At 56.6% G+C, this 24,250-nt stretch overlaps 1 protein-coding gene across 7 annotated transcripts in view; it reads right to left on the reverse strand.

Annotated features, from left to right (window-relative positions):
* The window catches only part of ADCK5 (aarF domain containing kinase 5), a 29,293-nt gene that overhangs the window by 280 nt on the left and 4,763 nt on the right, over nucleotides 1–24,250 (reverse strand). Inside the window, exons 1-14 of one of the 7 annotated variants that reach the window (XM_030804972.1) lie at nucleotides 19,288–19,365; nucleotides 13,299–13,402; nucleotides 11,791–11,940; nucleotides 2,191–2,266; nucleotides 1,895–2,095; nucleotides 1,676–1,816; nucleotides 1,477–1,590; nucleotides 1,240–1,371; nucleotides 1,085–1,168; nucleotides 925–1,006; nucleotides 777–855; nucleotides 602–693; nucleotides 265–517; nucleotides 70–186 (exon numbers count right to left, since the gene is read on the reverse strand). In XM_030804972.1, coding sequence (XP_030660832.1) covers nucleotides 70–186; nucleotides 265–517; nucleotides 602–693; nucleotides 777–855; nucleotides 925–1,006; nucleotides 1,085–1,168; nucleotides 1,240–1,371; nucleotides 1,477–1,590; nucleotides 1,676–1,816; nucleotides 1,895–2,095; nucleotides 2,191–2,266; nucleotides 11,791–11,940; nucleotides 13,299–13,402; nucleotides 19,288–19,299 — 1,637 coding nt within the window. In that variant the 5' untranslated portion in view covers nucleotides 19,300–19,365. Of the gene's footprint in view, nucleotides 1–69; nucleotides 187–264; nucleotides 694–776; nucleotides 856–924; nucleotides 1,007–1,084; nucleotides 1,169–1,239; nucleotides 1,372–1,476; nucleotides 1,591–1,675; nucleotides 1,817–1,894; nucleotides 2,096–2,190; nucleotides 2,267–3,617; nucleotides 3,692–11,790; nucleotides 11,941–13,298; nucleotides 13,403–19,287; nucleotides 19,368–24,250 lie in introns of those variants that run through there. The other 6 variants (XM_030804976.1, XM_030804975.1, XM_030804974.1 and 3 more) reach the window with 6 other exon arrangements.

Raw genomic sequence — 24,250 nt, forward strand, 5'->3', positions numbered from 1 at the left:
GGTCAGGTCACAGGTCACACGTGGGTGGGGAGCAGGCCCCTGTCACCCACCTGCCCCACGGCCACTCACCTGAGCGCCACTTCAAACTTGAGCATCTCCCAGACGACCTTGGCATGACGCAGGAGGCTGGTGCCGTAGACACCCCGGTACGTGGCGCCCGCCAGGCGGCTCCAGCCCCGGACGGCCCTGCACACACCCGCGTTAGCGCCGTGTCAGCCCCACACCAGCCCCACCACGGCCGGGGCGCCTCCTCGGGCCACCGACCTCTTAGCCATAAGGAAGTAGCGATCCACGGGGGTGCCGAGGGCCACATTGATAGCGCGCACGGTGTTGATGTTGCGCAGCACCAACAGCATGGGCCGCGGCAGCGCCCTGAGCACCGCCATGACGGCCTCGAAGCGCTCGCGAGCCATGTCCACCATGTAGGCTGTCTCCTCGCGGCTCAGTAGGTGCGAGCCCCACAGCTGCCCCAGGCGCACGGGGCGCTGCATGAGCATCTCGGAGAACAGGAGGTAGTCTGGGGAGCGAGGGGGCTCTGAGCTGGGCTCTGCGCCACCCGCCTCCCTTCTGTGGTGCCCAGGCCATCCCCGCACGCCCTCACCTTGCACCCCCAGTGCGGCTGCGTGCGCCCTCATGGCGGCGTCGTCCCGCAGGATGATGGCCCGCCACAGCTGGCACAGGGCTGCGCGGTCCCTGGGTGTGGATGGGCCCGCAGCCATGAGCCCCCTGCGGCAGGAGAGGCTTGCCCTGCCCCACGCCCACCCACCCGCGCTCACTTCTCCTCCAGGAACTGGTAGAGCCCGTGGTCCAGCAGCACCAGCTCCGCTTTCCCGTCCGGGCCTTTCCGCACTAGAACTAGGGATACAGCCTCTTAGGTCGCACCGCGCCCAACCCGAGACCCCCACCCCCGGGGTCACTTCCTACCGTTGCCAGGGTGTGGATCCGAGTGGATGAAGCCCGTGTAAAATATCTGCTCAGCAAAGGCCTTGATGAGCTTTTCTGCTATCTGGGGAGAGGAGAGGCCTTGCAGTGGACGCAGCACCAGCCCGCCCTGACCCGCCCCTGCCCCCGCCCCCGCACTCACGTCCTGCACCGCCAGCCCCTGGCTCCTGATGGCCTCCACATCGTTGACCTTGCAGCCGGCGCAGAAGTCGGCAGTGAGCACGCGCTGGGGAGAGCAAGAGGCTGGGCTCAGCAGGCCCGGCGCTGTGCCCACCCCAAGGGCCTGGCCCAGCCCACCTTGCTGGACTTGTCCCAGTGCACGCGGGGCACCACGACGTAGGGGAAGTGTGCCAGCTCCCGCGCACAGCGCTCTGCGTTGCGGCCTTCATTCTCGAAGTCCAGCTCCTGGGCCAGGGTCCCCTTCAGGTCCTGGGGGCCAGATGGTGGTTGAGGACCAGCTTTGCCTAGCAGCTGCTCCTACCAGCTCTGCCTACGTGCTTGCTCCTGCCGGCTGGGGAAGGGGTGGGGCGGTACCTGGAGGACCCAGCTGAAGCCAAAGCTGGGGTGCATGACCTCAATGAGCCGCAGCAGGAGCTCCAGGGTGTGGATGTCCCCATCGAAGCGGTCCCGCAGGTCGATGTACTGCACCTGCACTGGGCGAGGGTGTGGTGAGGACGTGGGGCCCCAATGTGCCCCTCCCAGCCCACTGCTGAATAAGGCAGCCCCCATATACCTTCACGGCCACGCTGGTGCCATCGTGCAGCTTGGCTCTGTGCACCTGTGCCAGGCTGGCGGCAGCAATTGGCTGGTAGTCAAACTCCTGGAAGAGCTCATGGGGCAGGGCCTGGAAGTCCTCAAGGAACAACTCGTCCACCTGGAAGGACAGGTGCTCAGAGCAGCCTGGGGCCACTGCCAGAGGCCCCACCTCCCTCTGCCTGAGCGCAGCACTCACCTCCTGGAAGCCCCGCTTGAGGGCCCTGTCCTCTAGCACGCGCAGGGTCCGGGTGTACTCGGGGGGAAGCAGGTGGTTGAAGGAGCACAGCCCCTGGCCCAGCTTCACGTAGAGGCCCCCGTTGCTGATGGCACCTGCCACCAGGGCATCAGCTGCCCGCTGGTGACACGCAGACATCACCTCCAAGTAGCCCGGGCTGTTCTGACCACAGGCATGGGGAGAACACATGGGGACAGGTGGCTGCCTCCTCAGTCCCACCCAGCCCACCACCTCGTGCCCAGGGCACCAGGACAAACCTCTTCCACCCCTCGAAGGACAATATTGGTGCACCACCAGTAGTCCAGGGAGATCTGCAGGCCGACCTTCAAAGACCTGCGGGCAGAGGTGGCCTCAGTCTCCAGTGGGGCAGGCTCGGGGCCCCAGTGCTTGGTCCTCTTGTCAGAGCCCTCGTGGTCTAGCCTCACCCCGGCCAGCCCTTCTTGTCCCAAGGGTGAGGCCAAGCCAGGGTCCAGCCTACAGCCATGTAGGCCTGTGTGAGCGCAAGGGGGGCTGCTGAGCTCATGGGGTGTCCTGTGGCCCTGCAGGTTAGTCTCAGCTCATTATCAGTAGAACAGGGCCAGGTGTGGTGGTGGCTCATGTCAATTATCCCAACACATTGGGAGGCTGTGCTGGGAGGATTACTTGAGCTCAGGAGTTCGAGACTGGCCTGGGCAACATGTTGAAACCCCGTCTGTACCAAAAATACAAAAAATTAGGCAGGCATGGTGGTGCACACCTGTGGTCCCAGCTCCTCAGGAAGCTGAGGCAGGAGGATCGTTTGAGCCTAGGAGGCGGAGACTGCAGTAAGCCGAGATTGCACCACTGCACCACAGCCTGGGCGACAGAGCGAGACTCCATCCAAAAAAGATCTGCAGAGCTGGGCACAGTGGCTCACGCCTGTAATCCCAGCACTTTGGGAGGCCGAGGTGGGCGGATCACCAGAGGTCAGGAGTTCAAGACCAGCCTGGCCAACATGGTGAAACCCCGTTTCTACTAAAAATACAAAAAAAATTAGCCAGGTGTGGTAGTGCACACCTGTAATCCCAGCTACTCGGGAGACTGAGGCAGGATAATTGCTTGAACCCGGGAGGTGGAGGTTGCAGTGAGCTGAGATTGCACCTTTGCACTCCAGCTTGGGCAACAAGAGCGAAACTCGGTCTCAAAAAAAAAAAAAAAAAAAAAAAAAGAGGCTGGGCTTGGTGGCTCACGCCTATAATCCCAGCACTTTGGGAGGCCGAGGCAGGCAGATCACAAAGTCAAGAGATTGAGACCATCCTGACCAACATGGTGAAACCCTGTCTCTACTAAAAATACAAAAATTAGCTGGGCACGGTGGTGCATGCCTGTAGTGCCAGCTACTCGGGAGGCTGAGGCAGGAGAATCACTTGAAGTCAGAAGGCGGAGGTTTCGGTGAGCTGAAATTGCGCCACTGCACTCCAGCCTGGTGACAAGAGCGAGACTCTGTCTCAAAAAACAAAAAAAGATCTGCAGAATGGGCAGCCTGTGTCCATGCCACCCTCACTTCCTGCCACCCTCAAGGGTGCCCAGGTGAGATGGGGTAGGGGACGGTATGGATGGTGGCATCCCCTGGAGAGATGGGGTTCCAAGGCTGTCTGTGAAGGTAAAGGATGGCAGCACAGGGGCAGGGCTGAGGCAGCAGAGGTCACAGGAGGGTCAAGGTCACCTGCAGCCTGAGGTCCACTAGGAAGAGAGGAGGACACCAGGAGGGTGGGTCTCCAAGGCCTGGGGAGGCAAGGTCTGCAGGGAAGAGAGCCCAGTTAAGGCAGGAAGTGGGGGACATCCTGGGTATCTGTTGAGCAGGTACTGGGCTCCTGGGGGAGATTTAAGCAAGAGGATGGGAATGCTGGGGCAGAGGGGGGTCCCCAGGCCTGGCTCCAGCTAGGAAGATATCAGGGTGGGAGTCCTGGGGGAACTCAGGGGACCAGCTGGGCAGCCCTGGAATGAGGCACCAGACTGTGGGCAGACCACACACAGGTGCACAGGGAGGGGCTGAGGTTAGAGTGGCTTCTCCAAGGCTGGCCATGGCCAGAGGCCTGTCCCTGCGTTCTGCGACGCTCATGTCCCTGCCTGGCAACAGGGCCCACAGTCACTCCTCATGCGCAGCTCTGGCTGCTCAGGTGGGCTCTGTGTCCCCCATCAATCCAGGGAGACCCCCCCGAGCATTCAGGCCCCACTCTGGGCCCCCATAAAGAGCAGAGCACCTGGAGTGTGTTGGTTGAGTTAGACTAGGGTTTCTTTTTCTTTTTTTTTTTTTTTTGAGACGAAGTCTCACTGTATCGCCCAGGCTGGAGTGCAGTGGCGCGATCTCGGCTCACTGCAAGCTCCGCCTCCCGGGTTCATGCCATTCTCCTGCCTCAGCCTCCTGAGTAGCTGGGACTACAGGCGCCGCCACCACGCCCGGCTAATTTTTTTGTATTTTTAGTAGAGTCGGGGTTTCACTGTGTTAGCCAGGATGATCTGTATCTCCTGACCTCGTGATCCGCCCGCCTCGGCCTCCCAAAGTGCTGGGATTACAGGCGTGAGCCACCGCGCCCGGCCAAGTTGGTCCAGGGTTTCTAAATGTGCTCTGGGACTCAAAGGCTACTCGGTGGGCAGTGCTGGCTTTGGACCAGAGTGCATCAGCTTTAGACTCTAAGACCCTCATCGAGACCCAGGTGTGCAAGAGAAGCCTAACTGCTTGTGGCAGGCACAGGACATGCTTTCGGTGGTTAGCGACTGACGGGGAAGGCAGGGCCTCCAGCCGCCTCGTTTCTGTGGCTGGCACTGAGCTGACACCTCAAAAACACTGAAGAGATGGACAGGTGATGGAGCTACCCGCAGACGTTCCATGGCGTTTGCCCGAGAAGGCACATGGAGAGGCCAAGCCCAGCTGCCCTTTCTGCAAACCAGCCTGCCTGTCCTGACAAACTGCCCCATCCACCCCAACCTGGGCGCATGAGCACAAGACCCCAGCAGCACCTTGCGTCCCGCAGTCAGGGCCTGTGTGCACATGAGCCCACACAGTGACTTCCATTACCTAAGCTGAGTCTATTGATACAGCAACAGTGACTTCCATTACCTAAGCTGAGTCTATTGATACAGCAAGCAGTTTTGACACAGTCAAGAAAAGTTATATCAAAAATGGTTAGGCCGGGCACAGTGGCTCACGCCGGTACTCCCAGCACTTTGGGAGGCCAAGGTGGGTGGATCACCTGAGGTCAGGAGTTCGAGACCAGCCTGACCAACACAGTGAAACCCTGTCTCTACTAAAAATACAAATATTAGCTGGGTGTGGTGGTGCACGCCTGTAGTCCCAGCTACCCGGGAGGGGCTGAGGCACAAGAATCGCTTGAACTCGGGAGGTAGATTGCAGTTGCAGTGAGCCAGGTGCGGTGGCTCACGCCTATAATCCCAACACTTTGGGCGACCAAGGCAGGCAGATCATCTGAGGTCAGGAGTTCGAGACCAGCCTGGCCAACATGGCGAAACCCCGTCTCTACTAAAAATACAAAAATTAGCAGGATGTGGTGGCGCATGCTTGTAATCCCAGCTACTCGGGAGGCTGAGGCAAGAGAATCGCTTGAACCCAGGAGGTGGAGGTTGCAGTGAGCCAAGATTGTGCCACTGCACTCCAGCCTGGGCAAGAGAGTGAGACTGTCTCATAATAATAATAATAAAAGGTTAAAATCCTTTTACCCTTGAGGTACCTAAGAGGCCACGTGAAGGTAGCTGTGGACTGCAGGGGGAGACGTCTGAGGGCAGGGCAGGTGCATCTCATTTTAGGTCGCATCTGTACATTTAGAGGAGTGTGTGGGCTGACACGAGGCAATATGCATTGATAAAATTCTTGGAGAACTTTTACCCTTGGTGTGGATCTAAGGGGAGCTTTCTACATTTCTAACTTTTCTACTATTAAAATTTGTTACAGTAAACACAACACTTCTGTAACAAAACTTAAAGATGTAAAAAAGTCTCACAGACTTGTGCTTGGGGGAGAAGGAATTTAATTTTTTTTTTTTTTTGAGCTGGAATCTCACTCTGTCACCCAGGCTGGAGTGCAATGGCACAGTCTAGGCTCACTGCAACCTCCACCTCCCAGGTTCAAGCGATTCTCCCGCCTCAGCCTCCCGAGTAGCTGGGACTACAGGCACCTACCACCATGCCCAACTAATTTTTCTATCTTTAGTAGAGATGGGGTTTCTCCACGCTGGTCAGGCTGGTCTCGAACTCCTGACCTCGTGATCCGCCCTCCTCAGCCTCCCAAAACATTTTCACATTGCATTTCACATTGCCTTACAGAGCATTTTCAACATTGCTGTATGTTTGAAGTTTTTCACAATAAAATGTTGGAGGCCGGGTGTGGTGGCTCACACCTATAATCCCAGCACTTTGGGAGGCCAAGGCGGGCGGATCACCTGAGTTCAGGAGTTCAAGACCAGCCTGACCAACACAGAGAAACCCGCCTCTACTAAAAAATACAAAATTAGCCGGGCGTGGTGGCGCATGCCTGTAATCCCCAGCTACTCAGTAGGCTGAGGCAGGAGAATCGTTTGAATCCAGGAGGTGGAGGTTGCAGTGAGCCGAGATCATGCCAAAAAAAAAAAAAAAAAGTATCAATGAGTGCTAAACTGCTGGGTGGAGGCCAGGTGCGGTGGCTCATCCCTATAATCCCAGCACTTTGGGAGGCTGAGACAGATGGATCACTTAAGGTCAGGAGTTCAAGACCAGCTTGGCCAACATGGAGAAACCCCGTCTCTACTAAAAATTAAAAAAAATTAGCCAGGTGTGGTGGCAGGTGTCTGTAATCCCAGCTACTGGGGAGACTGGGGCTGGGAGAATTGCTTGAACCCAGGAGGCAGAGGCTGAAGTGAGCCGAGATGTCACCACTGTACTCCAGCCTGAGCGACAGAGCAAGACTCCGTCTCAATAAATAAAGAAACAAACGGCCGGGCACGGTGGCTCACGCTTGTAATCCCAGCACTTTGGGAGACCGAGGCGGGCGGATCACGAGGTCAGGAGATTGAGACCACGGTGAAACCCCGTCTCTACTAAAAATACAAAAAAATTAGCCGGGCGTGGTGGCAGGCGCCTGTAGTCCCAGCTACTCGGAGAGGCTGAGGCAGGAGAATGGCGTGAACCCGGGAGGCGGAGCTTGCAGTGAGCCGAGATCGCGCCACTGCACTCCAGCCTGGGTGATAGAGCGAGACTCCGTCTCAAAAAAAAAAAAAAAAAACAAACAAACTGCTGGGTGGAGGAGCAGTGAGAACAGACACATCATCTCAACTACCTCCATACGGCTAATTACAAGGGAATGAAATGGGGAAACTGAAATCATGTGCCCAGCAGGACAGAAGCAGTGTCACTCCTGTGAGATTCCTGCCAAAATGGGTGACGAATATGACCACAAGCAAACATCAGACAAACCCACGCTGAGAAAATAAGAAGCAGTGAAATATTTCTGTAAAAGATGAGATGGTAATTATTTTAGACACTATGGCCATGCATGAGCACATGGGCAACTATGCACCACGTGGTCACAGGCAATGCATGGGCATGGCTGTGTTCCAATAAAGCTTTATTTACAAATCAGACAGCTGCCACACTGGGCCCCTGCACTTGGCCCAAGGACCACAGTTGGCTGACTCTTGTTATACAATACTTACAAGCCTGTAATCTTCAAAGGTGTCCAATCATGTGCAATGAAGAATTAACTTTACCCAAAGAGAGGTCTGACCTTTGTCCCTTCTTAAGTCCCTGGAATGTCCTGAGTGATAAGGAGTGCCTCTGTTTTCCATGGTGGCCCTGAGGGTTTATGCTAAGGAGGGACTCAGGGCGAAGACCCACCACTCTGGGGCCTACGGGGATGGGAGGGGGAGGACCGGGGCTGGAAACTGAGTTCCCGGGATTTTCTGAGAAACTGGAGATTTTCAGTCAATCCCGCCCAAGTATTAATACCCCAACAGAAACTCCAGGCATGGCCCACGTGGTGGCTCATGCCTGTAATCCCAGCACTTTGGGAGTCCGAGGCGGGCAGATCACTTGAGGTCAGCAGTTCAAGACTAGACTGACCAACATGGTGAAACTCTGTTGCTACTGAAAATACAGAACTTAGCCGGGCATGATGGCTGGCACCTGTAATTCCAGCTACTCGGAAGGCTGAGGCAGGAGAATCGCTTGAACCCGGGAGGTGGAGGTTGCAATGAGCCGAGATCCTGCCACTGCACTCTAGCCTGGGCAGCAAGAGCGAAACTCTGTCTCAAAAAATAAAAAAAAATAAGTTAAATAAAAAATTAAAAAATTAAAAATAAAAAAAATAAGTTAAATTTAGGTCAGGTATGGTAGCTCACACCTGTATCCCGGCCGTTTGGGAGGCTGAGGCAAATGGATCACCTGAACTCAGGAGTTCAAGACCAGCCTGGGCATCATGGCAAAACCCCATCTCTACTAAAAATATAAAAAGTTAGCCGGGTGTGGTGGCACACGCCTGTAGTCCCAGCTACTCGGGAGGCCAAGGCATGAGGATTGCTTGAACCCGGGATATGGAGGTTGCAGTGAGCCAAGATGAAGCCACTGCACTCCAACCTGGGCAACAGAGTGAGACTGTCTCCAAAAAATAAAAAAAAGGGGGGGTGGGGGGAAGCAAAACACATAGGTGTTTTGTTTTTTTTTTTTTTTTTTTGAGACAGAGTCTCGCTCTGTCACCCAGGCTAGAGTGCTGTGGCGCGATCTTGGCCCACTGCAAGCTCCGCCTCCCGGGCTCACGCCATTCTCCTGCCTCAGCCTCCCAAGTAGCTGGGACTACAGGCAACCGCCACCACGCCCAGATAATTTTTTGTATTTTTTAGTAGAGACGGGGTTTCACCGTGTTAGCCAGGATGGTTTTGATCTCCTGACCTCCTGATCCACCCACCTTGGCCTCCCAAAGTGCTGGGATTACAGGCATGAGCCACTGCGCCAGGCCACACATAGGTGATTTTATTTTTTATTTTTATTTTTTTGAGATGGGTCTGGATCTGTCTTCCAGGCTGGAGTGCAATGGCACGATCTCGGTTCACTGTAATCTCTGCCTCCCAGGTTCAAGTGATTTCCCCTGCCTCAGCCTCTCAAAGTAGCTGGGATTACAGGCATGCACTACCACGCCCAGTTAATTTTTTTTTTTTTGTATTTTAGTAGAGACAGGGTTTCACCATGTAGGCCAGGATGGTCTCAATCTCCTGACCTCGTGATCTGCCTGCCTCAGCCTCCCAACGTGCTGGGATTATAGGCGTGAGCCACTGCGCCTGGTGGCGATTTAAGTTTAGGGCCAGGTATGGTGGCTCACACCTGTAATCCCAGCACTTTGAGAGGCCGAGCTGAGCGGATCACCTGAGGTCAGGAGTTCGACACCAGCCTGTCCAACATGACAAAACCCTGTCTCTACTAAAAATACAAAAACTAGCCGGGCGTGGTGGCGCACACCCATAATCCCAGCTACTTGGGAGACAGGAGAATCCCTTAAACCAAGGGAGCAGAGGTTGCAGTGAGCTGAGATCGCACCACTGCACTCCACCCTGGGTGACAGAGCAAGACTCCGTCTCAAAAAAAAAAAGAAAAAAGAAAGAAAACGTAAGGAGTGGCAGATTAGAGACAGGGCTAGGAGGCAGAGAAACATTGTCCCAAACCTTCCACCTTCCTGGGCAGCCCCTGACCATTTGGGTACCTGTGGCCTGTTCTGACCTCTGCTGCCTTTTCTTATGGTGCACTGGCCCCGCCATGCTCCTCACCCACGCTCCTTCCTGGGCTCCTACGTGGGTGCTGCTGTGCCCCAGGATGTGTTCCCGGGCTACCCTGTGCCCTGCCAGGGAAGCGCCACAGGCCTGCTTGTCTATGCAACCGTGACGGCTTAGAGCCAAGGAGAACATGCAGACTGCTGGGAAAATTAACAACAGAGGTCCCTCCCTGCAACCCCAGCTCAGCCCGAGAGCAAGCTGTGAAAAGATGTTTTCCCAGAAAGTGAGCCCAGAACGCAGGCTCACCAAGCCGGTGGCCGAGGAGGTGGACACCAGATACAGCCGCATGCCATGAAATAGAGGGTGAGACAAACCCAGGCCTGCCAAGCCGACACTTCAGAACCAGGCTGCAGGGGACAGTGGCTGGCAGCCCTGTGTGGCCCTTGCATGCACCGCAGCAGAGGGTCACGAGAAAAAGGCAGAGGAACCGAGGCTCTGTCCTCACCCACCCCAGGCTGCGAGACTGGATGGCCCTGCAAGACAGACAATGCCACCCAAAATCTGCAGGCAGGGACTGCAGAAACTCCAAGCAAAACCAGACGCCAGGGAGACCCACATGGGGAACAACTGTTTTGTCCTTTAGGCTGAAAATCCTCAGGTGCCCAGCTATCCACAAGCTTCCACTCACTGCTGGAGGAAATTTCTGTGAAACTTCTGGTGAAATCCCTGAAGGCACCAGAAGCCGAGGCACTTGCTGAGAAGCTGACCTAGGCCTGGCAGATGCTCAGAGGCAGAAAAGGACCACACCCACCCTGCCTCCCTCCCGCCCTGACACTCTGTTCAAAGGGGCTTTGGGGGCTGGGCGTGGTGGTTCACGCCTGTCATCCCAGCACTTTGGGAGGCCGAGGCGGGCGGATCACAAGGTCAGGAGATCGAGACCATCCTGGCTAAGACGGTGAAACCCCGTCTCTACTAAAAATACAAAATAAATAAATAAATAAGCCGGGCGTGGTGGTGGGTGCCTGTAGTCCGGGCTACTCAGGAGGCTGAGGCAGGAGAATGGTGTGAACCCAGGAGGTGGAGCTTGCAGTGAGCCAAGATTGCGCCACTGTACTCCAGCCTGGGCGACAGAGCGAGACTCTGTCTCAAAAAAAAAAAAAAAAAGGTGGAGGGGGGCGCTTTGGGCTAACAGGTTTCTCTCAAAGCCAAGAGCTGGCTCCACCAGGCTCAGGCTAGGCAGGGCTTTGTGGCTACAGGAATTCCGGGATCTGACCAAAAGCAGGAATGCCCACCCAAGGGTTCCAACAGCAGGTGTCCTCACCCTCCCTGAGTTCTGCACTGTAAGGTAAAGGAGGAAGAAAGGGCCCTGACAGCAATAACCCGATTTTGCCCATCTCCAGGGGCAGGGACAGAGGCAGCCTCCTCTCCCAGGCCCAAACCTTGCAATGGGGCGAGAACAGAAGGAAGGCAGGGCAGCTGCTTCTCTGCCAGCCTAGAAGCCTGAGGGAGAAGGCACCGGCCCAGGGCTGGAGCCCCTCCCTGCTCAGGCCAAGGCTGATCTAGGGAAGGGCCTCTGGCGGCTGCATCCAATGTGGAGGACCCTCCTCTACACCACATCCTATAGGCCTGCCAGTGCTCACTGTCCCCTCAGCCAGCACCTTCCCATGTAGGAAAGGACGCCTGAAAAGCAGCTGTAAAATCCTCAGCAAGCTCTGCAGGCCTCCCAGCCCCACGCCCCTCGTCTGTGAGGGCATCTGGAGCAGGCACTCCTGCACGGCGCACCCCCCGTCCGCCACGCCGCACCCCCGCCCCGCCACAGCGCACCCCCCGCCCCCCCGCCCCCCCCCCCCCCCCTCGTCTGTGAGGGCATCTGGAGCAGGCACTCCTGCACGGCGCACCCCCCGTCCGCCACGCGCAGCCCCCGCCCCGCCACAATGCAACCCCCCGCCCGCCACGCCGCACCCCCGCCCGCCACAGCGCACCCCCGCCCCCTCGTCTGTGAGGGCATCTGGAGCAGGCACTCCTGCACTGCGCACGCGCACCCCCCGCCCCCCTCGTCTGTGAGGCATCTGGAGCAGGCACTCCTGCACGGCGCACCCCCCGCCCGCCCCATCACACCCCCTGCCCGCCACCGCTGGGCCCTCTTACCTGCCAAAGCGCCCCATGCCATCCACCACGAGCCGCATCCTCCTCTTCTCCCGCGCCTCTGCCATGACATAGCGGGCTCCGAGGAGCAGGGGCGCCCCCACTACTGCGGTGGAGAGCACCTTCCTCCACAGGGGTGTGGGGCTCGAGAACCTGAGGGGAGACAATGCAGCCTGGAGGCGCCGCCCCCCCACATTCAGCTGGGCTCTGACCTCTGCCCCCCACCTCCCCCAGCACCACCTCTCACTCCTGTGTGCACAGCCATTCTGACGGCGTGGTCAGCAGAGAACACCACCGCATCAGTGTCCCCTTCCCTGAGCCCCTGCACCGAAGCCTGGCACCAGATGGCCGTAAGGGGCAGGTCTCATTCAGGTCTGTCCGGAGACCCAGCCAATGGGGTCATGGGACATGGAAATGGCTCCTCAGGTAAAGGAAGCAACTCAATGGCAGGTCTGTGCTCCTCATGGACTGGGGCCACCTACACTGTGGAGAATCACAACCACTGTCCACCTGGCAGGGTTCAGCTGGATGGTCATCAGCACAGCAGAGACAGAGAAGATGCTGAGGTCGGCGTGTGCTGAGTCACATGACAGTACAGAGCAAGAAACGGAGCTTCCCGCATGCTGAACATAGTAGGATCCGCATACATGCTGAATACAGCAGGAGCCCAATACTCGCTGAATACAGCAGGAGTCCAATACTTGCCAAATACAGCAGAAGCCCGATACTTGCTGAATACAGCAGGAGCTCTGCCTATGCTGAACACAGTAGGAGCTCCACATATGCTGAATACAGCAGAAAACCCATAATGCTGAGTGCGGCAGGCACTTAAGCACACATCTGTTTCTGCACCCGGCCCATAATGCTGAGTGTGGCAGGCGTCTGAGCACACATCTGTTTCTACACCCGGCTGCATCTGTCCCAGGGACACAGATTCTCCTACTGCAGAGCCCTCGGGAGAAGGAGACCCCTGCCACGTTTGCCGAGCTAGTGGCGCTTGGGCAGCTCACCCTGCCTGCCCTGCCTGGCCACGTCTACCCTCCACGGCCTGCCTGCCTTGCCACCGTCCATCTGCCCACTGTGGTCCAGCCTTGCTGGCCTCAGGACCTCGTCTGGTCTTTCCTTCTGCTCAGAACCATCCCTCCACATCTCTTCTTGCTGCTCTTCCTCTTGTGTGACCCCCATCTACAGTTACCCCGCCCTCCTCCAGGCTCTGAATGACCCAGTTTGCTCTTCAGAGCAGGCGCTCCATGTGCACCCTTCCCGATTTGCTAGCTGTCTGCTCTAAATGCTGTGGTCAGGGTATGCTCACCCCTGGGCACGGTCCCATGGGTCAGGACCTGGGGGTCTCTGGTCCCAGCGCACCACACTGAGGAGCAAACATATCCTGTCTTGGTTGGGGGTACAGGAGAAGGTCCAGCCTTGGGCCCTCAACTGCCACCTCTGCATGCACACAGACACCATCCATGCTTGCCTGGGTGAGAGGCGTGTGCCCGTGGAGGACTCGTTACCTTGGAGGAAGGACCCTGACGTTTCTCCTGAAGAACGCAGCAGGGGACGGCCAGGGCTTCTGCCTGCTGTGCAGCAGAGCAGAGTGGAAATGGCAAAGCTGCAACTGCAAAGAGAGGAAATTGTGTGGGGTCGAACGAGGCCAGGACACGCCCCTGCCCTCAACCACTACCAGCACTTCCATGCGCTGGAGTCTGAGGCAGCCTAACCCTAACCTAATGCATGAATCTGTTCTCACACTGCTCCAAAGAACAACCCAGGCCGGGCACGGGGGCTCACGCCTGTAATCCCAGCACTTTAGGAGGCCGAGGCAGGTGGATCATCTCAGGCCAGGAGTTTGAGACCAGCCTGATCAACATGGTGAAACCTCGTCTCTACTAAAAATACAAAATTAGTTGGGCATGGTGGTGCATGTGTGTAATCCCAGCTACCCGGGAGGCTGAGGCAGGAGAATTGCTTGAACCCGGGAGGCAGAGGTTGCAGTGAGCTGAAATCATGCCACTACACTCCAGCCTAGGCGACAGAGCGAAACTCCATCTCAAAAAAAAAAAAAAAAAAGAACTACCCAAGCAAGACTGGGTAATTTATGAAGAAAAGAGGTTTGTTTGTTTTTCTGAGATGGAGTCTCGCTCTGTCGCCCAGGCTAGAGTGCAATGGCACGATCTCAGCTCACTAGAATCTCAGCCTCCCAAGTTCAAGTGATTCTCTTGCCCCAGCCTCCCAAGTAGCTGGGACTACAAGCATGTGCCACCACATCCAGCTAATTTTTGTATTTTAGTAGAGATGGGGTTTCACCATGTTGGCCAGGCTGGTCTAGAACTCCTGACCTCAAGTTATCTGCCCTCCTCAGCCTCCCAAAGTGCTGGGATTACAGGTGTGAGCCACTGCACCTGGCCTGGGTTTAACTGACTCACAGTTCCAGGAAGCATCACTGAGAGGCCTCAGGAAACTTACAGTCATGGCAGAAGGCAAATGGGAAGCAAGCACAGTATGGGCGAAGCAGTGGGGGGGCGGAGAGAGAGAGAGGGCGAGCAAGAGCGCAAAGGGGAAAGTGCCACACACTTTTAAACCATCAGATCTGAGAACTCACTCACTATCACGACAGCAGCAAGGGGGAATCTGCCCCCATGACCAGATCACCTCCCACTAGGCCCCTCCTCCAACACTGGGAATCGCGACTCAGATGAGCTTTGGGTGGGGACACAAAGCCAAACCACATCACCAAGTCAGTCAGCAAAGACTGTCAGCACCACTGGGCTCATGCCAGGAAGCCAGGTTCCCATGTTTGATTCCGGAACGGCAACACTATCCTACCTCCTGGGAGCAAGGCTGAGAGTCAAAGTGTCAGTGGAGAGAAGGCTAAACGCAGCTTAACCAGGGCTGATGCCTCGGATGTTGACAGGTCATCAAACACACCCCATCTCTGAATGTCCCCTCAGTCTCTGCAGGAAGAGATGGCGTCACCATCTGGCTCATCTGGGATGGGACCCACCCCGTCCCTGCCCCTGCACTCTCTTGGCAGCACCCTGACCTGTCATTTACATTTCCTGCTGCTGAGCCCACTGCCCAGTGGCCAGAGGAAAGCAATCCTCATCTCAGACGGAAGTGGCAACAGTGCCCGGCCACGGAACCAGACAGCAGATGCCAACCTTGAAGGTGGACGCCCGGATGGGAGGAGTGGCCTGGGTAGGTCACTGTCCTGAAAGCAAATGAAGAAACTTACAACTTACTGAGACCCCACAGACAGGGACCCTGTACAGTTTCTACTTGGAGGAGGAGAGGACATGCTGCAGCTAGCAGGACACACATAAAGACGCCCCGAGGGCTGGACGCGGTGGCTCACGCCTGTCATCCCAGCACTTTGGGAGGCCAGCACGGGCGGACCATGAGGTCAGGAGATTGAGACCATCCTGGCCAACATGGCGAAACCTCCTCTCTACTAGAAATACAAAAAAAGTAGCCAGGTGTGATGGTGCATACCTGTAATCCCAGGTACTTGGGAGGCTGAGACAGGAGCATCGCTTGAACTTGGGAGGCGGAGATTGCAGTGAGCCAAGATGGAGACACTGCACTCCAGCCTGGGCGACAGAACGGGACTCCATTTAGGAAAATAAATACATAGGCCGGGCGCGGTGGCTCACGCCTGTAAACCCAGCACTTTGGGAGGCCGAGGCGGGCGGATCATGAGGTCAGGAGATCGAGACCATGGTGAAACCCCGTCTCTACTAAAAATACAAAACATTAGCCAGGCGTGGTGGCGGGCGCCTGTAGTCCCAGCTACTTGGGAGGCTGAGGCCAGAGAATGGCGTGAACCCGGCAGGCGGAGCTTGCAGTGAGCTGAGATCGCGCCACTGCACTCCAGCCTGGGCGACAGAGCGAGACTCCGTAAATAAATAAATACATAAATAAAGAAGCCCCACCACAAGACTCGACACATCGCGTTACTTTATTTTTGTGATTATGAAAACACCACATAGAACTTACAGTATAATTTAAAAAAAAAAAAAAAAAAAAGAAAGAAAACACCACAGCTCTCACCAGAAACCTTGGTCTCCCAATCACACTTGACCTATGATGAGGTCTTACAACTCCCTCCACCCCAAATTCCCCAACTGAGAGCTCTTCTAACAAATCACGGTTTGGGGCGAAAGGACTGTGCACAGCCAGTCATGCCCCGTGGCACGGACGCTAACATGGTCCTCAACACTGGACCTAGTAAGGAACTGACTTGCCAGCTGGTTTCTGGCCAGAGCTCAGAGCCCTGCAGAAAATTTTGAGGACTCCAAACAACACGAAAGCCAAAGGGAAAAGTCCATGACCTCTTGTCCCTAGAGAGCAGGTTGACAGAAACCTCTGCTTGGCGAGGTCACATGCAGCAAGTGCTGATTCAAAAGGAAAACCCGAGGCAGCCGGGCAGCAACTCTTAGGCAGACTATCCACCTGCTGCCTACCCAGCCTGCACCTCCTGACCCTAGCCACCTCTGGTGCCAGCGCGTGCATGGCCAGAGGCCCCGAGATCAGGCAGTCATGCCCACGGACTGTGGAGAGACTCTGAACAGCAGCTCGTAAGTGGCTGCAAGGGAGCTACCCCCAGGTGGCTATCCCAACCACCGCCCACCTCATCCGTTACCAGCAACGCAAGCTGCTTGCGTTTCAACGGGCTCCACCAAGCAGGTGAGGCCAGGAAAGTCATGGCTGGCTGATCGCTGTCTCCAACAACAGTTTTCTGCTCTTTCCTCAGGAACCAGCACTGCAGAAGGGGCTCCAACTGCGTCTGTCACTCCCATTCTCATCCAGGACAGAGATCCCTCCAGTAGACCCCAGGCCACCATCACCCTACCCTGGTCCACCAGCAGCCTCGCTCATGCCCACGCCCGGCTCCACCGTGTTCACCGTGGTCCTGTCCTGCCACTGTCCTCATCACACACCAGCGTGACTGTTAACTTACGGAATCTGTCTTCCCACTAGACTGTGAGCAGGGCCACCTCTCAACCATCTCTGAACAAGCAGGCACTCAATGAATGCCTGCCGAATGAGACCAACAGCTGTGAAGCACAGGACTGAACAGAACCCCACATGGCCCTGCCAAGCAACAGGCACTGATAACCCACAGTGCCTGCCAGGGCCCATGAGGCTGTGCAAGAGCCTGGCTCCTTCGAATGTGGGGCGCCCAGCACACCCAGACTATCCTCTCTGAAATTCCCATCACACAGGAGAGGTCCCCAAGGCCCAAAGAGGTTATGGGTTGGCGGGCGAGCCTGCAGCCACACCTCCCAGAAAGACTTCCCAGAGCCCAATCCAGGGCAATTCTCACGTTACACACAGCCCCAACCGCACCCAGAACACGACCTCTAAACTGCCAGAAGATAAGCCGTCTTTTAGATGGTGGGTCCCCAGGGCCTTCCCCAACACACCTGAGACGGCCCTGGTGACACTGAACCCTGCAGCTCGCCTGACTTTCAAAGCCTTCCAATTTGGACAAGACGAAACGGGTGCCCTCTGCCCCAACCTCTCATGCTTTCTTATGGTGAGTGTGTGCAGTCTCTCTGTACAAACAGAAACACCCCCCTTTCCAGAGTAACTCTAGACCACAGCTGACTACCTTGAAAGCAGCAAGTGTTCTGCGTGGTAACACTCACACAGGTATCATGAAGTTCACAACCAAAGGGCGTGCTTTGGCCACAGAACCACATGCATGTCCGATTGTGTCTGGTTTTCCAGTTGCCTGCAGATGAGGAGGATGCAGCTCCCACAGACAGGCCCGGCGGCAGCAGCGAGAAGCAACTGCGGAGTCTCAGAATGACGCCAGAGGCCGGGCGCGGTGGCTCAGGCCTGTAATCCCAGCACTTTGGGAGGCCGAGGCAGGCGGATCACGAGGTCAGGAGATCGAGACCATCCTGGCTAACACGGTGAAACCCCGTCTCTACTAAAAATACAAAAAATTAGCCGGGCGAGGTGGCAGGCGCCTGTATTCCCAGCTACAAGGGAGGCTGAGGCAGGAGAATGGCGTGAATCCCAGGGGGGCGGAGCCTGCAGTGAGCCGAGATTGCGCCACTGCACTCCAGCCTGGGCGACAGAGCCTCCGTGTCAAAAAAAAAAAAAGAAAAAGAAAAGAATGACGCCAGAAACTACAAACCACGAAAGGATGACCAGAGCCTGGGGAACCCAACAGCACTGTGCACCTCAACAGGAGGGGAAACTGAGGCACATAACTGTCCCCAAAGTTAGGAAGAGACAGATTGGGAGTCTGGGCAGGGTAAGTGGGTCTGGCGACCACACACACTGACCTTCTCCCAGGGTGTGTGACCCTCTCAGCCCCAGCCAGCCCTCAAACGCCCACTGGGCCCAGCCCTGCTCACTGGCCATGAGCAGCTCCTAACCAGGGGCTAAACCGACCTGTCCACTCGCTGGGGCTGGGGAGGGACTGAGTGGCCTGCACGTGGGAAGACTTTGTCACCTGGAAGGAGCTGCACTGAAGGCCACCTCCCCGACCCATGAAGCACCCTGGGGTCACACAGCTGGGCTGGGGCAAGAGTGGGCCGTCCATCCGTGCTATTTATAGCCAGACCGGCAAGGCTAGCTTATCGCCAAACACAAGCTCTGCTGACATTCCAAGAAAAAAAGGAATGGCGCCGGGAGCCCCTTCCATCTCTTCTGGAAGGGGGTGGGTAAGATGCGTGTCAAGGCCTCTGCCCCGCCCCCCCGCAGTCCTAACCGCAGGGACAGAGGAACGGGAGCCGGCGGCCACGTGGGAGCGGGGAGACGCCGAGAGCCTGAGATAGGGGGCCTCGAAGCCGCGGGGGGCGCGCCCCTGAGCCGAGGCAGGGGCGCTCAGAGCAGAGCCCGTCCTGCAGCCCCCGCCCGCCCGCCGCCTCAGGGCAGGGCGGGCCCGGCGGGGAGACGACCGGAGGAGGTCCCGGGCAGCAGGCTGGGCAGGGAGGCGTCCGTGATCCCGGGAGGCCGCCTCGCGAGGGGAACGGCGCCAGTGACTTCCCCGCGGGGCCCCTGCCCCCTGGAGATGGCGCTGTCCCGGGCGCTGGGCACCCGCCTCCGGGCTGGGCGGAGGGGCCCCTGCGGCTCCCAGTGCAGGCGGTGTCAGGGCTGCGGGCGCGGCTCCCGCCTGAAATCCCAGCTCTCGGGGAGGCTGAGGCGGGCGTATCGCTAGAGCCCAGGAGTTCGAGACCAGCCTGAGCAACACGGCGAGACCCCGACTCTGCTAAATACAGAGTCGGCCGGGCGCGGCCACGCCTGCGGTGTCAGCTACTTGCGGGGCCGAGGCGGGAGGATCACCTGAGTCCGGGAGGCGGAAGCTGCGGTGAGAGGAAATCGCGCCACTGCGCTCCAGGGCGACAGAGCGAGACCCTGCCTCAAAAAAAAAAAGAGGGAAAAAGCCCCGAGGGTCTCTGGGGCGGGGTCTGGGGACCTGCGGGTCTCGGGTCTCTGGGGCTGGTGTGTAGGATCTCCGGCGCCCCGGGCCGGGAGGGTCCTCACCGGTCGCCACATCTCCGACCACTGCTCCACTCCTCTCCCGCCCGGCACCGCTTCGCGTCTCGCAGCCCAGCAGTCCCTGCGGGAGGGCGCGCAGTGCGCAGGCGCCAGAGCCGAGAGCCCCGCCCCGTGGGCGGTGGGCGGGGCTGGAGGCCACGCCCCGAGCCGTGCCAGCCTCCGCGGCGGGGCAGCGTCCCCTGGCGGCCCCCAGAGGCGTACCTTTTGGCGCCCCGACCGCGCCTCCTGAGAGCGGAGGGTTCCAGTCCCGCCCTCGGCACACTGCGCATTCCCCGGGCAGGCACCTGCCGGAAGGACTGCTGTGAGAAGCACGTGGATAATCCGGGGAGGGCTGAGGGCTTCCTGAGGTCCTCACGGCCCGGTATCGGCCCCTCCTTAACACTCCTTGCTAGTGTGATTAGCGTGAATCTCTTTAACCTCAGGACTCCAACTCACCACCTGCCTGTGCGAGGGCCAAGATGACGCCTCTGACTGGGAACTGGAAGACAACCAGGAGAGTGGCCAAAGGGGTCCTGGAGCAGCTTCCGTGCCCATGGGGAGACCTTCCCAGGGCCAGGGCTTCAGATTCTGGGGTCCAGTTTGCAGCCCCCCTTGGTCCCTGTCACTTAGCTTCTTATGGGAGCGTCAGTGACGTCACAGCCTCCTGCAGTGCCCTAGGCTGCTACTCCTCACTCTGTGACAGCCCTGGCTGGGTAGGGGCCCAGGCCTGGGCAAGCCATGCAGCCACCAAGGCTGCTGCTGGACTGACCTCACCGTCCCCGAACAGGCCAGGGATCCTCGGGTGCCAACACGGGTCCTGGCACTTACTGCCTGGAAGCCCTCCTAGACCCCACTGTGGGCATGAAATAAAACCCCGTCCTTGTGGAATCCACGAGGGCTCCTGAGCCAGCTTGGCCTAAGGGTGCCACAGTAGCTGAAAGTGGGAGGTTTTCAGGCCTCAAGGCCTTTTCACAACTCTCACAAGTGGCCCCTCCTCCTCCCACATGGCTCCTCATCCTCATATTCCTACACTCCTCTTGCTCCTCCCACTGGGACTGAACTCAAAGGCATCTCCTCAGTGGGGTGGTCCCTGCCTAGGGATAGCTGGTGCCTCCAGCCCTCTAGTGCCCCTTCTGTTGTGGTGTGTCTCCTGTGAAGTCCCCATCATCCCCAAGGTCAAGTATGCTGGGCTCAATGATTCTGTGTGCCCCGCATCACTTTGCTAGCAGGACAGGGATTGGCCTCCAGTCTTCAGTCCCTGATCCCCAAAGCCCAGACTAGAACTTGACAGATGGACCTGGGACCCCTCCTGGAGCTGGGCTTTCTGGATTGTTCTCATTTGCTAACATCTGCCTCCCTCGCAGCCTTTCCTGTGTAATGGAACAGGTCCAGAAGAGCCATGTGGGCTGACACAGTAAGGCCTCCAGGCATCTGTGCTGTGACGTGAGCAAAGTGTGAGCTGCAGGGTGGGATATGCCATGCCTTGCCTAGGGGCCTGGGCACTGCCATCACAGGGAGGCTTGGCCACCAACCGACATGGCTGCCCCATGGTGGGAAGGATCGGGTGGAGGACTCTGCCACCCACTCTTGGGAAATACCCCCAAAATGAACGAAGGAATGACCTCTGTCCTGTTTTAGCATCACGGGAGCCACACTGTGGCCTAGGATCCTGCCCGGCTGCAGGGCTCTGGATGGGGCGTCACATCCTGCCCCCTGAGGGTGTGGCGGGGAGTCGATGTCACACAGCTGAGCCACAGGGCCCGGGGACGTGGTGAAAGCCTTCCCCAGGTCCCAAGTGCCCACAGCCCCTGCCCCATCCAAGCCCCAGAAATGCAGCTCGCTCCAGCCCTTCAGTGCAGCCCCACTCCCAAGCCTGTCCATCACCTCCCAGCACTCCCACGTTCCCAAAAGCCTGTGTTCCAGTCTCTTTGGTCTCCAGAACTGTCATTAAAGGAAGAAGGGGCCGGGCACAGTGGCTCATGCCTGTCATCCCAGCACTTTGGGAGGCCGAGGCGGGTGGATCACCTGAGGTCAGTTTGAGACCAGCCCGGGCAACATGGTGAAACCCCATCTCTACTAAAAATACAAAAATTAGCTGGGCATGGTGATGTGCGCCTATAATCCCAGCTACTCAGGAGGCTGAGGCAGGAGAATCGCTTGAACCCGGGAGGCAGAGGCTGCAGTGAGCCAAGATCAAGCCATTGCACTCCAGCCCGGGCGACAGAGCGAGACTCTCAAACAAAAAAAAAAAAGAAAGAAAGAAAAAGAAAGAGAAGGTTAAAGGTTAAATAGGGGTTAAGAAGCGTGGCTCTCACATAGCTATAAAATGAGCATGTGTTCATTTCATGTCTCCTGGGCTGAGCACTGTCCCCAAAAGAACACTGTCCAGGCCGGGCACGGTGGCTCACGTCTGTAATCCCAGCACTTAGGGAGGCCGAAGCGGGTGGATCATGAAGTCGGGAGATCAAGACCGTCCTGCCCAACATGGAGAAACCTTGTCTCTACTAAAATACAAAAAATTAGCTGGGTGTGGTGGCAGGCACCTGTAGTCCCAGCTACTCGGGAGGCTGAGGCAGGAGAATCCAGGAGAATTACCTGAACCCAGGAGGCGGAGGTTGCAGTGAGCCGAGATCATGCCACTGCACTCCAGCCTGGTGACAGAGCAAGACATTGTCTCAAAAAAAAAAAAAAAAAAAAAAGAAGACACTGTCCTAACCCCTAGAGCCTGGGAATGCAAATTTATTTGGAAATGGGATAATTACAGATGAAATTAAACCAAGAGTCTTTAGACAAAGTCACTGTGGATCCAATTATTTACCTAGGTGCAGAAAGAGTGCAAATACCCCATATAGGCCACCTTACTTTGCTTTGCTGGAAGTTTTCATAAGAAATATCAGATTGGGGCTGGGTGCGATGGCTCACGCCTGTAATCCCAGCACTTTGGGAGGCTGAGGCAGGTAGATCACTTGAGGTTGGGAGTTCGCAACCAGCCTGATCAACATGGTGAAACTCTGTCTCTACTAAAAATACAAAAATTGCCGGGCGCGGTGGCTCATGCCTGTAATCCCAGCACTTTGGGAGGCCGACGCGGGCAAATCATGAGGTCAGGAGATCGAGACCATCCTGGCTAACACGGTGAAACCCCGTCTCTACTAAAAATACAAAAGAAAAAAAAAATTAGCTGGGCATGGTGGCACGTGCCTGTAGTCCCAGCTACTCACGTGGCTGAGGCAGGAGAATCGCTTGAACCTGGAAGGTGGAGGTTGCAGTGAGCCAAGATCACACCACTGCACCAGCCTGAGTGACAGAGCGAGACTGCGTCTCAAGAAAACAAAGCAAAACAAAAATTAGCTGGGGGTGGTGGCAGACGCCTGTAATTTCAGCTACTTGGGAGGCTGAAGCAGGAGAATTGCTTGAACCCGGGAGGTGGAGGTTGCAGTGAGCTGAGATCGCACCGTTGCACTCCAGCCTGGGCAACAAAAGTGAATCTCAAAAAAAAAAAAAAAAAAAAAGAAAGAAAAGAAATGTCAGAGTGGACCTGTATTGTTTGCTTCTTTGCAGAGGCAAGAAACGCAATACCTATTATTTGGGTCAATTTCTATGTTCCTGGGCCTGCCAGGAAATCACCTTCCTGGTCACCTGCAAGGCCTGGGGTTCTGCACCCTCAGGAGGATTTGCAGGCACTCCTTCATAACAGCAACCCAAGGTCTGCAGCAGCGGCTGGTCATCCCCAGTGAAAAAGCAGAACTCTCCATATGACAACCTGGACAAGGCCTTGGTGGCCTAACCAATTCGTCCAATTGTATTCTGTAAAAGGAGAAGAGTCTCTTAACTGAATCTATGTGCTATGGTTTGAAAGTGTCCCCCAGAGTTCATGGATTGCAAACTTGATCCCCAATGTGGCAGTATTGGAGGTGGAACCTTTTTTTTTACGTGAGATGGAATCTCGCTCTGTCATCCCGGCTGGAGTGCAATGGTGCGATTTTGGCTCGTTGCAACGTCTGCCTCCCAGATTCAAACAGTTCTCCTGCCTCAGCCTCCCGAACAGCTAGGATTACAGGCATGTGCCACCACATTTTGTATATTTAGAGAGACGGGGGTTTCTCCATGTTGGTCAGGCTGGCCTTGAACTCCTGACCTCGTGATCTGCCCACGTCCACCTCCCAAAGTGCTGGGATTACAGTTTTGAGCCACCACACCCGGCCAGAGGTGGGACCTTTAAGAGGTGATTAGGTCTTGAGGGCTTCGCCCTCATGAAGGGATTAATGCCATTATTTCGGGAATTGATTCCCTATAAAAGGATGAGTTTGGCCTCTTTCTGTCCAGTCACATAATGCCTCCTGGCATGTTATGTGGCAGCAAGAAGGTCCTCATGAGATGTGGCCCCTCCCTCTTGGACTTCCAAATCTCCAGAACCAATAAATCCCAGTTTATTATCAATTACCCAGTCTGTGGCATTATAGCAGCACAAAATGAACTAAGACACTGTAGGGTCCAGCCCTACGGGGCTTAGCGGTTGTTCTCCCCGTGTGCAGAGATGAGAGATTGTAATAAATAAAGACACAAGACAAAGAGATAAAGAGAAAACAGCTGGGCCCAGGGAACCACTACCATCAAGACGCAGAGACCGGTAATGGCCCCGAACGGCTGGGTGCGCTGATATTTATTGCATACAAGACAAGGGGGCAGGGTAAAGAGAGTGAATCTTCTAAGTGACTGACAAGGTGAAGCAAGTCACGTGATCATAGGACAGGGGGCCCTTCCCTCTTAGGTAGCCGAAGCAGAGAGAGAAGGAAGCGTAAATTAGCATTAATCAAAGACTTTAAGACTTTCACTATTTCTTCTTTTTTTTTTTTTCTTGAGACGGAGTCTCGCTCTGTCGCCCAGACTGGAGTGCAGTGGCGCAATCTCGGCTCACTGCAAGCTCCGCCCCCCGGGTTCACGCCATTCTCCTGCCTCAGCCTCTCTG

This window comes from Nomascus leucogenys, chromosome 23 (genome assembly GCF_006542625.1).
Source record: "Nomascus leucogenys isolate Asia chromosome 23, Asia_NLE_v1, whole genome shotgun sequence".
In the NCBI taxonomy this organism is placed as follows: domain Eukaryota; kingdom Metazoa; phylum Chordata; class Mammalia; order Primates; family Hylobatidae; genus Nomascus; species Nomascus leucogenys.